Source organism: Diorhabda carinulata, chromosome 1 (genome assembly GCF_026250575.1).
Source record: "Diorhabda carinulata isolate Delta chromosome 1, icDioCari1.1, whole genome shotgun sequence".
In the NCBI taxonomy this organism is placed as follows: domain Eukaryota; kingdom Metazoa; phylum Arthropoda; class Insecta; order Coleoptera; family Chrysomelidae; genus Diorhabda; species Diorhabda carinulata.
Window position 1 is genome coordinate 33871040 of NC_079460.1, and position 20359 is coordinate 33891398.

The window sequence follows — 20359 nt, forward strand, 5'->3', positions numbered from 1 at the left end:
TGAATAATCTTGTCCAAGCCACCAACTATTATATATTATATGTTTAGAAGAAATATTTTGGCTGTTTCAAGAATATTATATATCATTTTAAAATTCTAAATAAATGGTTTTCCTAGGAATTCCGATTTTGACTGAAATGAAAAATTATAATTTTCTGTTGATAAAAATGGAGGGCTTAAAACTGATGGCGGAGCTAAGGAGTTTAACATTTGATCTATTAATTCTGGAGTTTAGTTTGGTGATATTTATTATTAATACATTTAACTTTGTTCCATATATTAGACAAAGGAGTAACTATTTAAATATTCAAGCCAACATTGCTTCTGCTTTTTCTTGAATATTAATGTTGGTTTGGCGGCAACATTTTTATAATATAGATAGTTTTCTAAATTAGCCAGACGTTTATATTTATTCAATCCCTTTTTCCGTTCTATAGATGCTGATAACAGGTAGCATCCCACCAGTATGGTCTAGGATGAAACTGTTTGTGAGATTTTTTATGGGCATCGCTTGATTTGCGAAAGTGGACAGTAGTTCAAAGAATAATGATAGTTTGGCCTCATTTGAAGACAAATTTCGATCGCAAGACTTAAGTTTTGATTCGATAATATTTTTGAAAAGGTGCCAGTCTGCACGAGAGTTTGTCCATTTAGTTAAAGGGTTGATTAGAGTATACAAAGACACGGTTTGCAATTCCATAATTATTAGTAGTGGTCCGATCCCATTGTATCACCAATTACTTCCCAGTGTATTTTATTTGTTAGAGAAGGGGCTGTTATAGTTAAATCAACTGCTGATTTATATTGATTCGGGGGGGTTACTCTACTGGGAGTACCGTCATTGAGTACCACTAGATCTAAATTGTCTACCACGTCGGCTAACATTATTCCTTGTAAAGTATCCGGATAACGACTCCACATACTAAAATGTGCATTAAAATCTCCATAGAAGATCGTAGTCAAAGGGAACTGTTGAAATAATTGTTACCAATCTTTATTATTGACATAAGCATCAGGTGGTTTGTATATTGACACAAAGGTGAGATTGCAGTTAGTTAATTCTACTGCACAAACTTCGATGTTTTCATATTATCAATATCAATATTCTTCTCGTTAACAAATTTTTCGAGGCTTCCTTTGTTTTGAAGCAAGAATCGATTGTTCCATTGGAGAATTTTCATATTATGGTTAATACTCATCATCGCTATTAATACTTATGTAATCCATACTATTCTCATAATTTGTATCTACCTTGTTGAATGTATTGCTTCTATTATAAAATATTGAATATAGATGATCTTTAATCTTAATTTCATCGGTTGATTCTGGTTTTTGTATTAATTCATGATTTGATTGGAGTTGGGAGTAGTATTATATATGGATGAAATGGGGAGTAGGGCAGATTTGTTGGTCATGTTGGAATGATTTTCATTGGAATTAAGTGAAGTGGGTTGTGAGGCCTGTGCATAATGCCTGATATGAGTAGATTCGAGAATATTGAAGTTTGGTGACAGTGGAGGGGAGATGCATTTTCTTTTCTTGGATATTTTGGAGTTAATTTTAACCGAGGAGTTTGAAATTTTGGGGTTTCTGAGGAGGTTGCTCGCACCTCTAGATGACATTTCTGGAAAATTTTCATCGTTTTTCAGTAATTCGAATTTATTATACGTGGTTATTTTTGCATAAGATGGGTGTTCTACTACAAACTCAGCTTCTTTGAATGTTGCATTCTGGTGAGCCATTGTTTTTTTAATATTAAAATATTAGAATTTGGGTATAAATGCGATTAGGTTATTTTTTATCAAATTGTGATTGATTAAAGAATTAGCAATATGATATGATTTGAATTCTATTCTGATTCATACTTATGGATTTGATATCTAAAATATCATTTTTAAATCATAATGATTCCTTCAAAAAGTAGCCTATTTGATAGGAAATAACCTGTCCAAGTTCTTATCTACATGTTCAAGATAAACGAAATAAGTCGAGGCACCATTCACTGGGATTATGCTCAATATCATTTCTTTTTCTAAAGGTCGTAATTTTTGTCTCTTTGGCTAACAAGTTCCATTCTTTAAGACGGGAAGCAAGAAGTTCAGACTGTAGCTTTGATAACTCCAAATCATGTGCTAAATTATTCAACTCACTTTGAGCAATCAAATGTGGCTTGCCGGAACTGCTACTTAGAGCAAAAATAGGGTTGGTGCAATGTTCTTCAGAACTTCCTGATGAGTCTTTGTCACCAGTATCTTCTAAAACAATATTTTGCGGATCTAAAGGCGCAATCGATACTGGTAAATCTTCGTTATGAAGAATAGGTGGTATAGCAAACGGCAAATTTTGATACTCGATCTTGTGCTTTCCTTTCTTAAAATAACCTTCAGTCTTTGTTAGTCAAAAATAGCAGTCGTCAAAATGGTTAGTAGGTTCCCGCAATACTTAAAGTACCAAAAGAACTGAAATAGGGTTTTTTTCAAATTTTCGGAAAATGGACTGGCATGCGATTTCACCATAAATTCTCCACAAACGTAGCAAAATTTGTCAAGAAGTTTTGCAACTACGGCGCTTTTGACTCGAAATTTTCGTCTTTATAATCACTTTTTGCACTATGAATAGAGAACCACTTACCATGAAACTCAACAGGATACTAAATTTTAATGTTATTTTTATGTTTATTATTCTGAATAATACAGTGGAGGTATTTTTTGGGCCATAAAATTTACCGATATTAACCGCCCCTTTATAAAATTACCTACCTGCTAGTGTAAACAGGGATAATTAAGCTATTGAAAAGTGGTACGTGTTAGGGCTTAATAATTTTTTTTTTTCTATTATTGGACAGGTATTTCCATTTTAAAAATAAAGATCTCGCCTGTGTTACAAAAATCTTGTGGGCCAGTGTTATATGTAGTAATAAAATCATAATGTGTAAATCTAAAAATCAAGTGAATACAGCCTTTTAGTCAATCTTTCATATCATTAACAATGAAAGACAAAAATATTATAAGACGCCAACCAAAAAGGTCAACAGGCACTGGTCTTCGAGATTTCTCTGGGTATTCTTTCAAATTAAGCTAATTTTTGTTGCATTTTGGAATTAAATATTTTTTCTCTTCTACATCAGTTTATTCTATGAAAAATAAGATATTCTAACAATAAAAGTATTCAAACAAAAAGTCTCATGATTATGTTTCTTGATTGAAAATGTGAATTAATAATTAAGAATAGAAGTATATTTTGAGTAGAAGAAAAAAGTTTCTTGTACTCATATATAATTTTAAAACTAATATACCAATAGTATGGACGTAGACATTCAAAAATTCAATTCATAGAAATAAGAAATAAGTTTTTACTGATTTTTGTGGAAATAACAATTTTTCGATATCGTGTAAAACCTCCAACACAATTTATATAGAATAAATACTGCCGAGAACATAACCTCTTATTTGCTCAGCTAGGTTTAAATTAGCTAATTAGAAACATTCACATGAAAATATTTCGTATATTGTAATCCATTACATGAAAAAACAAATTTTACTTGCATGCATACAAAAGTATATTGATCTGAATGGAGAATATTTTGAGAAACAATACAGCCATATCCAATTTTAAATATTTGCTTTTATTTGTATATCTTAAAACTTAAACTCGTGAAAGGCATACTCTAATTTCATTGATTGTTTTCGTGAATCATCATCAGACATTGATTTAAAGAAAAAAATTAGATCCTACAGAGACAACCTCTGACGGGTTAAGTTAAGTTAGGTTTGTTTCAGAATAATTATGACTTATTATGGTATCCAGAAACACTTTATTCCATAATTTAAAAAAAAACATGCTCTAAGTTTATTCTTCTCCTGAATTATCTCTAGAAATTTCTTTATCGGTAAAAACTTAAGATCTCATAGAACCCACCTGATCTGAGACATTAAGTAACAAATATAACGGCACTGGAAGTGTGGGAAAATTATTTCTAAATTGATAATTGTATTTATATATATTTAAAATAATCAACTGTATAATATGTAATGTAATAGTTTGAGATGTACGAAAGACAATATGAGCATAGTTAATTATTATTAATTCTTTCATATTCTTTATATATTTGTTGCTACTATAGAGACTGTTAAAATTTCGAGCCTGCCTTTCATTTTTTTATTGAATAAAATGTTTCTAAATTCCATAAACTGGTAACAATTATTTTGATTTGTTGATTTTGTGATATCTAAGTTTTTTCGATAAATAAATATCTGTGGAGGTTTCAGGAGAATAATCAATAAGTTTTGAGCATGCCTTATATTTTTTTCATTGAATTAAGTATCTATAAGTGCTAAAATGATAAAAAAAAGTTGAAACGAAATATGTCTTATCAATCGATATTTTCTGATCAATATCAATGTAATTCGAAAATAAGATACAGACGTAATTAAATTTTTAGCATATTTTGACAAAGGCCTTGTTTCTGCCTTGGGTTCTTTCGCTTCATGTATTTTGAGATACTGAGATCACTTTTATGTCAATTAACATCCACAATTACATAAGGCGATAATGCTGGGAAAGTTGGGCAAATACGGTCTCTTGCATCTGTTTAACGCACCCAGTAACAGATCTCCTATAGCACAGACAGGCTTCCAATTAGTGTACATCCACCAGCTTCTTCGGAATGGGCAACCAACGATAACCAGCTGTTTCTGAAAGTTAAGGAACACTACTTCGGGTAATGAAGTCATATCATATAAATGATATTATATATATATATATTATCATATAGTCCTTTCGAGACGCAGTAGAAATGATAGAACATCGATCGGAAAAATGTTTTAACCTTAATGGATACTATATTGGAAAATAAAAGTATTTTTGTAGGAATTCGCAACATTGACCTTGCATCGAAAGGAGATAAACAACTAACTTTTGACTAACCTATAATTAGTACGTTTATCCCTGTCATTTTTCTTATTTTATCTGATTAATTTATTATTAATAAAGAATGATGAGATTTTTTGCTTAAAATCGCTTTTAAATACAATACATGAAGTGTCATTTTATCTTTATCCGATCTGTTGTGAACATATACTTATATTTACTGATAACAACGAGCGGTCGCTGGCCAGATAGGAAACAATGGCTATGTTTTTAAATAAAGTAACCTTTGACCATTAAATATTAATATTCTAATTTGGTGACTAATAATAACAACGCAACAGAATTATTTTTTCTCTACATGGATTTCCGTCGTAGATTATTTATTAATGAAAACTATTAAACAATGTTCGTATTATCAGAACTATTTTATCTAACTGGATGTAGTTACTTCCCAATATCAGCCTCGTGCATACAAGAAGATATTTTTTTGTTCATTGTTGAATTTAATGCAACATTCGACCTTGGATCGAGATGAGCGATTGTATTTAAATATTAAAAGTACTTAAGATAAAAATTTAGAGGAATCACAAACAGAATAGAAAACAAGCGATGTTATAAAAGAATATTATTGTTGTCTTTTCAAAAATGTCTTGAAACAATACATCCTGAATTATAACAAATTTGTAGATTCTCAAAAAATTCTAGACAAACTTCTATTGGACAATGGCACAACTTTCTGTTCTATTGCAAAAATCAACGTCAAGATATAGTAATCACACTACTAATTCTAAAGGATACTTTTTATTGCTTATTAAAATAAGAGACCAAGAATAATAATGTCAGTGTAAGAGGATGCTAAATAAACTCTCATCACGAACGTCTTGACGACATTGTTATCTCAAATAAAATTATTTTTAACTTATCAACTACGATCAATCAGTCAGAAATAGATTTGTCAACTAGTCACAATTTGAAGCGACTCCGGAAATATTTGATAATCAATTCAGCATCACATGCTCAATTATGAACCAGTTCAAGAATTAATTTTACCATGAATGCTTTGAAGACCGTATTCATTTATCGCCGAATTGATCTATTGAAAGGAATTTGCACTGGTCCAATTTTGATGAACAATCCAAAGCAATCTAGAGTGATTATTTTTTAACTTTCACTACGGTGATTATATTATAATGTTTCTGATCAAAAGCTCGTTCGCATTGTTTGCATTTCGTCAAACGTAATACAATATTTTTTATTTTCTTTTATAACGCCCAACCATAATTATAACTGAAATTAAAATAAATGAGGATCTCATTTTTTATTCAATTAATAGATGCTCTATTTCTATCCTTCCGCCATTTAGCATTAATTACTGAAAACTGAAACGGAAACAGAAAGCAGATATGAGACAATTTAGTTATGTTTTTAAATTCTCCTGAGGTGTTTACTAATAAATGGCTCCTCTTTTGGCCAGTACCCAGAAAGTCTTCTGATATGTTTTCATAAATTACTTTGAAATTTGTTAATTCTGAATATAAATCATCCATACCAATACTGACTCTATACAAATTTAGATTATCTATAATTTTCTCAAAATGATCAAATGTGACCTAAGACTTTAATGACAAACAGCTAATTGAAGGAAGCCAGTTAGTCTGACAGAAATCGAATTATTTCTATAAATACAAATTTAGCCTAATCAATAAAAAGTATGAAATTATTAATAGTCTACTGAATACACTGTTTACACCACCACTCACAATTACACTGTCTGAAACGCGTTTCGATAACCAAGTTATCGTCTTCAGAGACTGAAGTTAAACAGTTTACCTTCATTGTGAGTGTTGGTCTTAACAATGTATTCAATATGAATATCGCCAGCGGTTCCAAAAATCCCAACTTAATTATTAATAGTTCTTTTAAAAAAAATTCTTGAGAAGACTCTGTAATAGTATTTAATACTTTTTTTGTCTCATAGCCAAAATACTTATCATTTTTTCATTGAATAGGCTCAGTCTTTAAACCAGTCATAATGTTATAAACATCTAAAATAGTTACATTATTTCCTTCTTATTTTTTGATTGTTTTATTGAATTACCGGAGGATTGAATGTAATGATTTTTTATTGGAGGCTTCAGTTTGTAGACAGTAAAATACATTGTCTTTATTTAATGGTCAATAACGGACTGCAAAGAGTGTTGTCCAAGAACTTCGGTCACTAATGCCTCCAAGCGCCCCCTGACTAAATAAAAACTTTACATATATATGTTTGCGGAGCTATAAATATGTAAAACTTTAGTCTACATTGCAAATACATGTTTTATTATCGAATATATTTCATTAAACTTCTTCCTGTGGAGGTTTTTGCTTAATATTCGAGAATTTACAATCAGATAATATTGTAATAACTTGGTTACCATATTAAATCAACAAAAAAAACATCTAAGGAAAAAAACTTCCTTAACATATTCAGTTTGCGTCAATTCTAAGATAAAAATTTCTTTGAATAGCATATTTAAACATTAGTATTCAACGAGAATCTTAATGCCTGAATATTAACTGTAATAACCTTGCAACTAAAATTATAAAGACAAAAAAGTGTATGCTTGAAAAAATTTGCATATAACAATACAGATCTCAAATACACATTTACAATAAAACTATGAAAAATCTATTGGTTCTTTGCAAAATATTATCAAGGATGAATATCAAATCAGACGAGAGTACTTTATGCAAACGAATAATGGATACCAAATAAATCGGAGGAAAACAAAATAGACATATGAGAGAGGAAATTAGTTAGGAGGGAAAAAGAGACATATGGAGAAGACTAGGATAGCAGGGAAACTTGGAAAAAATGCCGGAAACAAGAGCGGCAAAGTAAATATAAAACTGGCAGGAACACAAAAAACAGGATTTCAGGATTGGAAAGAGAAGACAATAAATAAGAAAGGATGGAAAAAATATCACGCTATAGGCCTAGATGGCTAGATGGCTAGATGGCATGTGTGTAGCAGAATATATCAAATGTTTTGTGTAAACGGAAAATTCCAGGGAGTTATATAAATAAAATTTCGGTTACTGAAACAAGCAAGAATCACAGACTCTGTTATATTTTCGCATAGTCTGAATCAATTGATCTTGTTTCTTGTTATTATAAGATTATAATTTTCGTTGGATACACCGTCACTGGGTTCGTCTTCTGGTACCTTCCTGTTTTGAAATACATAAAAACTCTTTCATACTCATTTTTAAATACAAACAAATGATCAAGTAAGAATATTTCTAGAATTGGGCTAGACAAAAATACAACGAGCTATATCTAGCAGCTACACGGTCGGAGCTATTTGGTTTCTATTATAACAGTTATAATAACGTTTATCCTTCTAGGTCATAATAATAGTCAAAGTGAACTGGAACTACTCTGTTCTTATTTTCTAGAAAACTGATTGATAAAAGTCGAATACATACGTTACTAACGGAGGGCTAGATATGTCAAATCCCTTAACTACTAACATAAATTTTGTGAGTTCTTAAACAAAGCATGTACGACATAAACAACTAGCATTGCAGAAAGGATGACTACAGAAATGGGAATATTTTCCATTCGTTCTAAGTGACCTAGCCATTGTAACCTTCTTGTATTGATAAGCGCGCTGATTGGTGACTCACTGAAAAGTGTGTTATTTTCTTGATTTGATCTTCTCTCTCATTCTAACTCTGTCTGCTTACTTCCAAAAATTATTCTCAGTATTTTTCTTTCTCATATCTCCAATTTCTATTTAGTTTTATTTGTCATTATCCAGACTAGACAGGCGTCAGTGTGGGTCTGAAAATTGTCTTATTAAGTTCGAACTTTCGTAGATCTGGATATCTCTTTTGATGTCAATATTCTTCTAAGGTTGCCTGCACAGCTGTTACTTTTGACAAGTCTTAGTTCGATTTCCTTTTCTTCTTGCCATTTATTATCTAGTAGTACACCCAAGTACAGAAATTTTCAATTTCCTCGAATTCTGTTAACGTCTCATCATATTTATGTACTTCGAAATTGTTTTTTGTTTTGCTTCCACATTTATTCTTTGTTTCCATAAACTTTGTTTTGTCATTGTTAAAGTGTATGCCTATCTCTTCTGCTGCTGTTATTAGTTGTTTAGTGGTTTCTTCAAGCTTTCTTCTGTTTCTTGCTATCAACGTCACATCATCACAATAAGCTAAGCAATGATAACTTTTGTTAAATATCATGCCCTTTCGGTTGATACTGGCTCTTCTTATTATGCGTTCCTTGTTGTGTTTTAAAAGGTTCACTTTTCTTGTTATTAATTTTTACTATATTGGTTGTGTCCTCTAATGTCATTTTAACTATTTGAATTAGTTTGGAATTTTTAATTCTCGTAATATTTGGATTAACTTTTTCTTCACAATATCATAACTTTTGAAATCAATAAAAAGACTTATAAACCAAAAAATATTGATTGAATTTTTAAATAAAATAAGTTCTTGTCCTTGGAATCTAACATTTTTTTATATTTCATACTGAACCAATTCTTTATTCAACTGATCTTCATTTCTCATATAGCTCAATTTTCGAAAAAAATACAAACATTCTCTGCTTTCTGAATAATTTTACATTTGATTAGAAACGACTCAGATATTATCATTATTTCAAAATTTGTTTAAAACTTCACGTGCCACCAAATGTGACAATTTTAAATTCTCTATAGATTTAATTTTACAATTCGTTAGATTTTTTTTGTCGTTTTCAATAATATGCATTCCTTCTTTACCATGTGGCTATTAGGTTGAGTATTATTTAATTTGTAGTTTAATTTCAGACTGTATAATTCTAGTTTTATGTCATCACTTTTCTCGTGGTGTGATTCAAGTTTCCTAAAATGGTCCTACTAATTTAAAAAAGGGTATAGGCATACCAGGTTTTGAGCATTATCAATAAAAATCGAAGTGTTCCAAATTTAACCCTGTACTTACCATAATAAATCATACGTATTGAAGGTCGTTCCATTAAAATTAAAGAGTGTATTATATTATTAAAAACAAAGTATAAAGGTAACATTAAATTTAAGTTAATCTACTTTAAAGTACTTGGTAGCAATTCACTTATCCCAACGTTGATTATCTGACTGTAAAGCTTCTTTTGGAATGCCATTAATCTGCTCTGTCGTGGACTGCTCAATGTCAGGAATGGAGACGAAACTTATCACTTTTAGTATACCTTTTTTTTCCCGGAAGGGTCAGATCCAAAAACACGTGGATTAGAAGGGACTTGTGATCCAATAAATTGTCTTAATGAAGAAGAAAATCAGATCTCCTTCATAAATCGTTTCGCAAACGTTCCCGTACAATAATCGCTTGTTTAAATGAACAAGTTTCTCCATTGCTGCACATTTTCTTCTTTTTTGAGTTCGAAGGAGATTTAGGTTGTTTCTAACATTTAACTGACACATTTTCACTTTTAAAGTGCTTTAAATATTCAAAAACCTGAAATGTATTTTTGAAATTGTTGTTTACAATCGATAATCATAAAAAGAGGTTTTAGTAATAAACAAAATAATGCTGCATTACTGCATCTACTTATTAATGCTTTAAGTATATATATTGAGATTATAAAAATAATCAACATAGAAAGTTGTTTATTCAACACAAGTTACAAATTCCAATGTTCTTTTACTATCATCAACGTAAAGGTTATAGCTACGTAGAATTATCAAATAAATAGTAAAACTAAAGACGGGCAAATTTTGTTTGATTTGGAGAAATAAATTATTTTTCGACCTTGATGGCAGCCGTTGGCAAATATGAATAATAATTATTTAGATGTAATTTAATATAAAAATATGCAACGACTACTCCGAATTTGACTAGATGTCATCACGTACCTTTGGACAAATATATATTATTCATTTTAATATCCCTATAAATATTCAAAGTAGCCCCTTCTATATTTTTGATTTGTATATATTTTTATGAGCAACTTTAGTTAGTAATATAACAATTTTATTACAGGCCAGAAAACTATTTTGAAAAATGTCAGTGGCCGACTTCGCTCTGGAGAATTATGTGCTATTATGGGACCTTCGGGTGCGGGAAAATCAACCTTGCTTAATATTCTCACAGGATACAAGTGAGTTTTTTATTATTATATTCAAGGCAATCTTCTAGTAATAATAAAACGTATATACTATAGTTACTATGCACCATTGAACACCAAATTAAAACAAGTTTAGTTATTTTAATTAGGGCAAAATCCATAAATAAAATATTAGCCTGTGATTCATATTAAACTCGGCTTAAAGGGGAGGCTAGTCAAAATAATATCGTGATATCACCGCCATTGTTGTCATAATCTTTTGCGTATTAATTTTTAAGAGGAAATGCCCAGTAGAGAATCCTCTGTTCCCAATGTATCCTTTGCATAGTATATATCGTAACTTTGGTGGTTTAACCTGCACATTTTTCGTTTTTCCAACTTGCTATCGAATAAACGAAAATACGTAGAGACGTGTACTAGTTTATTTAATTACAATAAAATTATCATTCTAGTACTGTACAATTTGTATTTAGAACAAAAAAAAATAAATGTATAATCAAAGCCTTTTCATATGTGTCTATCCAAAAATATTTATAAACAAAGCAAATAGGATATGCAGTTAGTTAGTTCTCATTGTCAAAAACTCTAGCTTAGAGAATCTAAGCTGAAATGTTTTTATCCGAATATCTTTTAATAAAAAACGTATATTTCCATTTCTTCTCTCAGTTCACAAAGTTCAAACTATAAACTAGTTGCTAGAGAGAAAAAATGACCTTCAATTTGTTACAAAATGATTGGCATTTTTTATAATACTATATGTGGCAGTTTCCGTCGTTATTCTATTTAAAATCCTTTCGTGACTCTTAAGTCAAGGCTACTTTTTTTAATAAGAATATGAATTATTAATTAATTACTGATTAAAAAAATATCAGATGTTCTAACAAAGTATACAGTGTGTCTATCTAAACGGCACCACCTCAGTTTTAAGGTACGTTGACACTTGTATCAAAACATAAGTGTCAAATGTCTGAGGTAAAATTGCATTTAATGTTTACATTAATTATACACATTACTCGACATTTATAGCTTACATATCTATTGGACATAGCATGTATCGTTACGTTTGCAATAAATATATGAACAGTTTACACTAAAGTGTATTTCTTTAGTGTATCTCTCAAGGTTCTCATACTATGGAAATATCAAGAAGAAAATGTGCAGCAATGTGATTATTATTATGAACGGTTAAAAAAAAATGAAAGAAAAAAGAAGAATAAAAGATCCGTGTGGGTTCGAGAGTGAATTTTAAGACTAGAAGCACATGCTGCATAAAGCCAGTTAATGCGTTTGTGCAATCTCATTTAGTGACTCTATTCAGGTTTATTGTAGTTCATATTAATTAATTAATTCATCAATTCACACTTCTGCAAATGTAGACGACTAGTCAACTAATGCAATCATTTCGTTTACATTATAGGTATAGATATGTAGGTACTCGTACATATTACCCGACACCGATACATCTCAGAAATATTTTTTGCTATCTACATTAACAAAAATCACACCTTGACACAAACATTATGCAATAAATGTCAGATGTAAACGTACCTTTAGTTTTATTTATTATCAGCCCAATTCCATTCACTAAAATGTACCTTCAGCATATGCTCATGCCTCTTCGCGGTAAAATAGTAAACTACTACACTTCAAAATTGTTTAGAATCAATTAAATAAGCTGAATCCAAAATGTCATTATTACAAACAAATGTTTTTTAACTTACGAGGGCGAAAATATTTTTGTTTTTCAATATAGCCTCCTAACCACTGATTTACCGCACGTACGATATCGTTACCACGGAAGTATTTTTCAAGTTTCGGAAATTGCCAGTAATTAAAGAGTGCCAAATCTGGGAAAAATGGATATTTAACTAATTCGAAGCCTGCTGTTGCAATGGCGAACGTGTGACTATGAACGTTATTCTGATGCAAGAGAACGCAACTTACCCGGTTTTATTTTTTTTGTCTTTCGTAATTATGGATCGAAATTGACATAATACATAATAATGGATCTTTTTTGTAAGTAATCTAATAATACGCCTTCAGAATCTCAATATACAGTTATTATAAATTTCCCAGCCGAATGTTGAATGTTGATTTTTTCGAAAGGGGTGAACTTCGATGCTTCCACTCCTAACTCTCCATTCTATCTCTACACCATACTAATAAATCCATGACTCATCCATTGTTATTAATCTAACAAAAAAGTTCTATCTTATCTACACTGCATTAAAAGACAACTGCAAATGTTTTTTTTCAGTTTGTGTGCATCTGTTAATATTCGTGCATAACCATCGTGCAGCCAATTTTTTCATGTTAAATTCTGCAGTGAATGTACCGCATGCTATGACAGACCACTTTCTTCAACTGTTTGTCTCACAAGATTGCTGGTACATGTGTATTATAGAAGAGTTTAGTATTTACTCAAATAGGCTAATTATCATATATTCAGATCAATATAGACAATTCTTCCTGCATTGGCTTTCCCTTTGCTCCATTATAATGATCCTGCAAAAAAATTTTGTTTGTCTTGTCTATACGTGGTAGTGGTTCATCAGGTTCAGACTAGTCAGTTTCTATCGAGTTTGTACATAATAGGTTATAATATGATGTGATTATAAACAATTGTTTTGATTTATAAATGGATCGGGGGCGAAAAAAAGGAATCAGAATATAAAACCTCACACTGATGAAACAAATTATTTAATCGTACTGCAAACGTGACAAAGTCGGTTGCAAGGAATTATTTTCATGAAAACCTTACATTTAGCGTAAGAAGCATGCCCTATGTTTAAAGTTTTTAAAGAATAAAATTTAGAGGTGTCTTCGTATACATAATAAAATACTTTTCAAGCCATAATTTCTACATACTTTAAAGCTTGGCCTAATGAAAGGCGGTGAGAATATTTTTCAGGGAATTAAGGTCATTTTTTAAATAATCAAGGCTTCTTTTCCCCTTATTGAGTAGTTTCATTTTAAAATTGTAGATGTTGGTCTGCAAATAACCCACACTGAATAATAAATTGTAAACACCAATAATCTCTCTTACGTAATTAGACTCTTAATTGAATCTAAAGAGAGTTTAAAAAATGATAATTGTTTCGATATTTATTCCTCGTCATACTACGTGTATTTTCTTGTCAAAATAAGAAGTATATTTACATAGTAATATTGCATTAACTATTTAATATGATCCGTTAGCTTTCACTGAAAAAATGCTCAATCCATAAGTAAAAGTAAAAAACATGAAAAAGTAAAAGTATTGGTAGCGCATTGGTTTTTTTTTGTTAATACATACTATGTACTACTTACTGAGAATAAATCTTTTGATTTTATTTTCATAGTTATCTTTTTATTTGTTTTAGGTGGCGCTTATTTTTTTTTATTTAACATAATTTATTGTTATTTTACGGACACGAAATTATGAGAATGATTATTTACTTTAAATTGATAAATAATGATCAGCAATATTGTGGGAAGTGGGGATTATTCGTCAGTCACATAGAAGCTAAAATTTTTCGACTTCAAAGTGATTTTTACAGCTGAAGCAGCGGCATAAAAATACCATGTGCTCATTGTATCCAAACGTTTGATCAACCACCTGATTTTTACGTTCACAAACATTCAGGTCACCAGGTGACGATGATTTATATTCCTGTGGATATGAAAACTATACTTTCTGTCAATTCCAATAGATTATACTACTTACCTTACCATCCGACACTACAGCCCTGCATAACATTCTATCCCTTGACTTAGAGCTTCTGTAATTTTCATAGTTCGAAGATCTCCCGTGACATTGTCCAACCATCTCTTTATTGGCCTCCCTCGTCTCCACTATTGTATACTTTAACATTCAGAACATTCGAACATTCATGAAACGAACAATGTCTTGGTTTTTTTACTACCATACACCAATATACCCTGAAGACATTAACATGGTTATCGAATCGCGCGTAAGCCAGTGTAATTGTAAGTGTTAGTGTAGAGGAAATGTGAACAGTGTGTTCAGTTGGTTTATTATTTTGTTTTTCAGTAGACTCAGATTTGCATTGTAAACCCTGAATCCAGCTTGTATTCGCTTGTTGATAGATGTTGAGTAGTTTGGATTGTTGTCTATCAAATGCTCAAAGGTATTTGGAGTTTGTTGCTCCCTAAAAGGTTCTGTTTTCTACCGCAAGGTTTACGGTATTGGAAGCTGTGACCATATACTGCGTTTTACTTTCCTTGATCATGAGTTCTACCTCTAGGTTTCTCTTCTATACCTTCGAACAACTCCACTAGTCTTGTTCAGATATTATATCAAGCTATGGATATTTGAACTGTTTGTAAACATTTAATCACTGATTGCTTCAAAATATCTGATTTTTTTCCTTTTCTATAGAAAACGGTATTGAAAGGCATAAAATACCGCATAAAAGGTTGTCTTCATATAATTCACTGATCTGATCTAACCTCAATTCATATTTTCATAACTAACATAACATAACATGAAATGATATTTTTTGGTAACTCTTAATTGTCCATAACTTTTTAAATCGTGTTTTTGAAAATCATTCATTTCTATTCGCATGTTTGCTTATTGCGTCGTAATAACTGCGGTAAGTGGTATTTTCTCCTTCGATCGATATAGTTTTCAGTTAAACGTCCAGAAAACTAGTCCTAAAAAGTTTTTTTCCCGCCGGATGATTTTTTAGACTCTTAAGAGTGAATATAAAGTGCTTTTCAAAAGTCCCCTCCTCCCTCTTTTCTTGTAAACGATGGTATTTACACTGATAATGAAATATCATTAGAACATGGTCTCTTAGAAACTATTTCAAATACATATACGCCAACATCTCATTCTTCGTGAAGACTAACTTGCGAACTTCAAAAGATATGCCTTCTTTTGTTTTAAGTGACTCTCTACAAAATGACATAGCTACTTCTCACGCATATAGTTGAAACTGTCGGTCATAATACCAAGGGACTGTAATTTGCTTTAGTTTTGTGAGAAATGCAGCTCTAGTTCGATAAGATAGGCAAATTATCACCATACAGTCGCCTCCAGATAGTCATAGCATTCAGCGTTGTTTATCAACGTGTATTTCATAAATTTTTCAGAACCGAAGGAGTAAAAGGGCATGTTTTGATGAACGACAGCGATAGAGATTTGAGCCAATTTCGTAAGTTATCTGCATATATAATGCAAGATAACCAACTCCACGCTAATTTGACTGTCGATGAAGCTATGGCTGTTGCAGCTAAACTAAAAATTGGTCCCAGTGGAATAGAGCACAGAGAAGCGATCGTAAGTTTACTCAATTCATATTCACATCAAATTATAACTCTTAAAATTTATTTTATAGAAAACAACCCACATAATGTTGGGGGTATTTATCTTCATAATTTCTTAATATGCTAGACTTGTTTGGTTTCTCGATATGGAAATATTTTGTGGAAAACATATTAAAGAATAACATTTTTTAGATAAATGAAATCTTAGATACACTTGGACTGATAGAGCATAGGACAACAATGACCAGTGGATTATCTGGCGGACAAAAAAAGAGATTATCCATAGCCTTGGAATTAGTTAGTAATCCTCCAGTTATGTTTTTTGATGAACCTACAAGTGGTTTGGACTCATCTTCTTGTTTCCAATGTATATCACTCTTAAAAACTTTAGCGAAAGGTAAGTTCCCATGTTTATTTTGTTGTGTCTAAGTAAATATCAAAAAAATAATACAACGAAATTTTTCAAATTAGAAGAAGAAGTTGTTCCCCAGTATTTAATTGATTCCCTTTCAAAGCAATCCTTAGTTAAAAATATACTTGTCTCACCCCTTTCCTGTTCTAAAAACACTTCTGATTTACACTTATCAATCATGAAAAAACTCTGCCCTTCAATAAGTCAATTATGAAAACAGAAAATAGTCGCTATAATTCTATTGATATATTAATTGAGTCATTATTATCATGATCTTGACCAAAAAATCATCACGGATCAGTGACCAGCTATGCTTCTTCCAAAAAATCTTCATTGTCTGAAATTATCGATGCTCATACGACTCTTCTTTTAGTCCAGATTTATTAATTTTCGAACGTATTCCGTTCCCACACAATTCCTATTCAAATCATCGAAGTTCAGACATGAGGCAACCGATTTATGGACATATTTAGAAACTCTCTGGTAGTGTTTTATAACAGGCCATTTTTCTTTAATGGTTTCATCGCTTGTTGGGTGCTGTATTCGTCAACAATACTTTCTTGGTCTTTAGTGAAGAGCTTATCACACTCAAAATATTTTTTTTCAGAATTGCAGTAAGTCAATGATCAAATTCTATTATACAAAATTTCTTGAAAAGACCAATAAACGAAATGGTTTATAACCTATTGACAATCTGGATACAATTTACATTCAAGTAAAGTTTCATTTCATGGCTCCTGCTCTCATTGTATACTATTTATACTATATTCATAATACTATTAATTTATTAATTTTTCAGGAGGTCGAACTATAATATGTACCATTCATCAACCGTCTGCCAGATTGTTTGAAATGTTTGATCAACTTTACACTCTCGCTGATGGTCAGTGTGTTTACCAAGGTTCCACCACTCAGTTGGTTCCTTTCCTGTCTCAATTACAGTTACAGTGCCCATCATACCACAACCCTGCTTCTTATATAATTGAAGTAGCTTGTGGGGAATATGGAGACAATACGAAAAAGTAAGTTTTATTATATGCAATGTAGAAGTCAAACAACTGTTAAAATTAAACGAGTACAGAAAGATCAAAAATGAAAGTAGTGCTTATCAAAAAATTTACTTCTACCATAAACTAATTTACTTCTGTAGAATTATAATTTTTGAAATTTTTCTAGTAAACTTATGATGAAGACATATTAAATGCCATTTCTCAATAACCATATATTAATGTATAATCGTTTTTTTTTTTCAAGATTGGTGCATGCTATACAAAATGGAAAAATGGATATTCGTGATGACAAATCTATGAGTGAACTTAAAATAAAAGATGGTCTAAACAATGGATTTCAGTATGGAAATGACAGCGTAAACACCCTTATTGCCGAAGAATTAAGGAAAGAAACTAATACTTTCAAAGATAATTCAAACGGAAATCCAAACGGAATTAATGAGGATACGGGTGTTGATCTAAAAGATGTGGAAAAGGCGAATGTTAATAGTGCATTATTGGAAGCTACTCCTAAACTAACTGTTAGACAACCCAGATATGGAAATACGCAAATTCAACAATTCTTCATTATTCTGAATCGTGCCTTACTCTTTAGTAGAAGAGATTGGGTAAGTATGTTTTGATAAAATAACTTTTTTGAGGGAATTGTTAAATATCATATTTGTTGTGATTTTAATTTTTAACTTTAAAAATATGCGAATTTATGAAAACGCCTGAAATATTTATGAATCACTCTTTTTTTTGAGTCAGATAATTTTATCTCAACAGTTTCAGATTAATAGTAATTTGAAAAAAGGTCAATGATCACATACCCGTGGAAGTACCATTTCATCAAAATCAAATTAGTCACATAAAATTAATTTTACTAGAGAAGGAGATATATGTTAGGGGACTTGGGTGCATTGAAACAATTTGAAAAAATATCAATTGGCTACAACTTAATTAGACATAATAATCGTACCAATAATGTAAATTTTTATAATGATATACTACTAGCAGTAAACTGAACAAAAACCCACAAACCAAATGCAATGTTTTATGGGAAACAATACAAAATGTTTGCTATTATCAAAAAGCTACAAGGCTAACTTTGATTTGTACTTCGGTTTTCGCGATAACTTGAATTTTTTATACAGCTATCTATAACTTTAATAGAGAAAAGTAATTCTCCACAAAATACATTGAAGCTGTACTACCAAATTGTAACACATAGGCAGAAAAACAGAGTATAATGACATTACATTAAACCTCAATGATTCACCAAAATCACCAAATGTACATCTTAAATGCAAGCATGGAATAAATTAGTATTTAACATTATCAGAAATTTTGTTGAATGCCAAAATTGAGCCAGAATATTAAAAAAATATTTCTATGAAAAACACGGCATTGAAATAGGCCAAATATCAATTTAATCATGAAATTCTTGTAGAATAAATTGTAATTATTTATTTTTCAGACATTGATGTATTTACGTTTATTTGCCCACGTTTTGGTTGGATTGCTTATAGGTGCCTTATATTTCAACATAGGTAATGATGGTTCCAAAGTACTCAGTAATCTTGGTTTCCTATTTTTCAATATGTTATTTTTGATGTACACTTCCATGACTATTACCATTTTATCTTTTCCATTGGAGATGCCAGTTTTATTGAAGGAACATTTTAATCGATGGTATTCCTTGAAATCCTATTATCTGGCAATTACGATATCAGATATGCCGTTCCAGGTAACAAAAATTTAATACATATTATCAACGATTATCTTCTTATTTCAATTTATCTGCTGACTTGTGTTTCACAGATGTAAAATCATACTGATTTAATCTTGCATATTTTTTAAAAATAAACCAAGCATTATTGCATGCTCATACAATTGATGTGTAATGTTTCTTTATATATTAATTATAACAGCCTGAGAATTTATTCATAGGTTGGAATATATTTTATTCTGATTACTGATAAATAATAAAAACAAAATTAATTAATTCATTAATACCTCATATTTTTTGTAACTGCGACTCAAATACTATACCAAATTTTATGTGGTTTCAGACTATTTTCTGCATTCTATATGTGATAATAGTTTATTTTATGACATCACAACCATTGGATCCTGCTAGATTTGGAATGTTCTTACTGTCTTGTATACTAGTTTCCTTTGTGGCACAAAGTGTTGGACTAGTTGTTGGTGCAGCTATGAACGTTCAGGTGAGTTTGTTACCTTATTCACTAACTAAAACAATTCACTCTATATCAATGTAATATTTATTTTAAGTCCAATAGTTGTTGGTAAAAAACAAGATATACATTTCTTTAGAATCAAGAACCAATTTCTAACATATTCTACATCTATCAATAATATACATTGGAATCGGAAATAACTAGACTTCATTTATACTGGTATTAAATTACATGAACAACTTTAATAAGAAATCTCAGGAATTCCAAAGAAAAATTCAGTTGAATATCAGTTAATAAATCTAAGATAACAGAATACTTAACTTTGAACGATGCTATGAATTGAATTGAATTATAAATGAAGTTATGAACATATTACTGTCGTCTTGTAGTAGTTACGAAAATGGTGAACTTCGATCTAATAACTTTATTCCACCAGTCATTAATCATCATATAATTATACTATGAGGACGGACTTGACGTACTTTTACCACATTCAGTTGAGATAT

The 20359-nt window shown here is 30.7% G+C and overlaps 1 protein-coding gene across 1 annotated transcript in view; it reads left to right on the forward strand.

The window, feature by feature from the left end:
• The window catches only part of LOC130896417 (ATP-binding cassette subfamily G member 4), a 35383-nt gene that overhangs the window by 12869 nt on the left and 2155 nt on the right, over positions 1–20359 (forward strand). Inside the window, exons 2-8 of the mRNA XM_057804484.1 lie at positions 10890–11007; positions 16075–16261; positions 16441–16645; positions 17460–17682; positions 17915–18278; positions 19130–19399; positions 19725–19880. Coding sequence (XP_057660467.1) covers positions 10890–11007; positions 16075–16261; positions 16441–16645; positions 17460–17682; positions 17915–18278; positions 19130–19399; positions 19725–19880 — 1523 coding nt within the window. The remainder of the gene's footprint in view (positions 1–10889; positions 11008–16074; positions 16262–16440; positions 16646–17459; positions 17683–17914; positions 18279–19129; positions 19400–19724; positions 19881–20359) is intronic.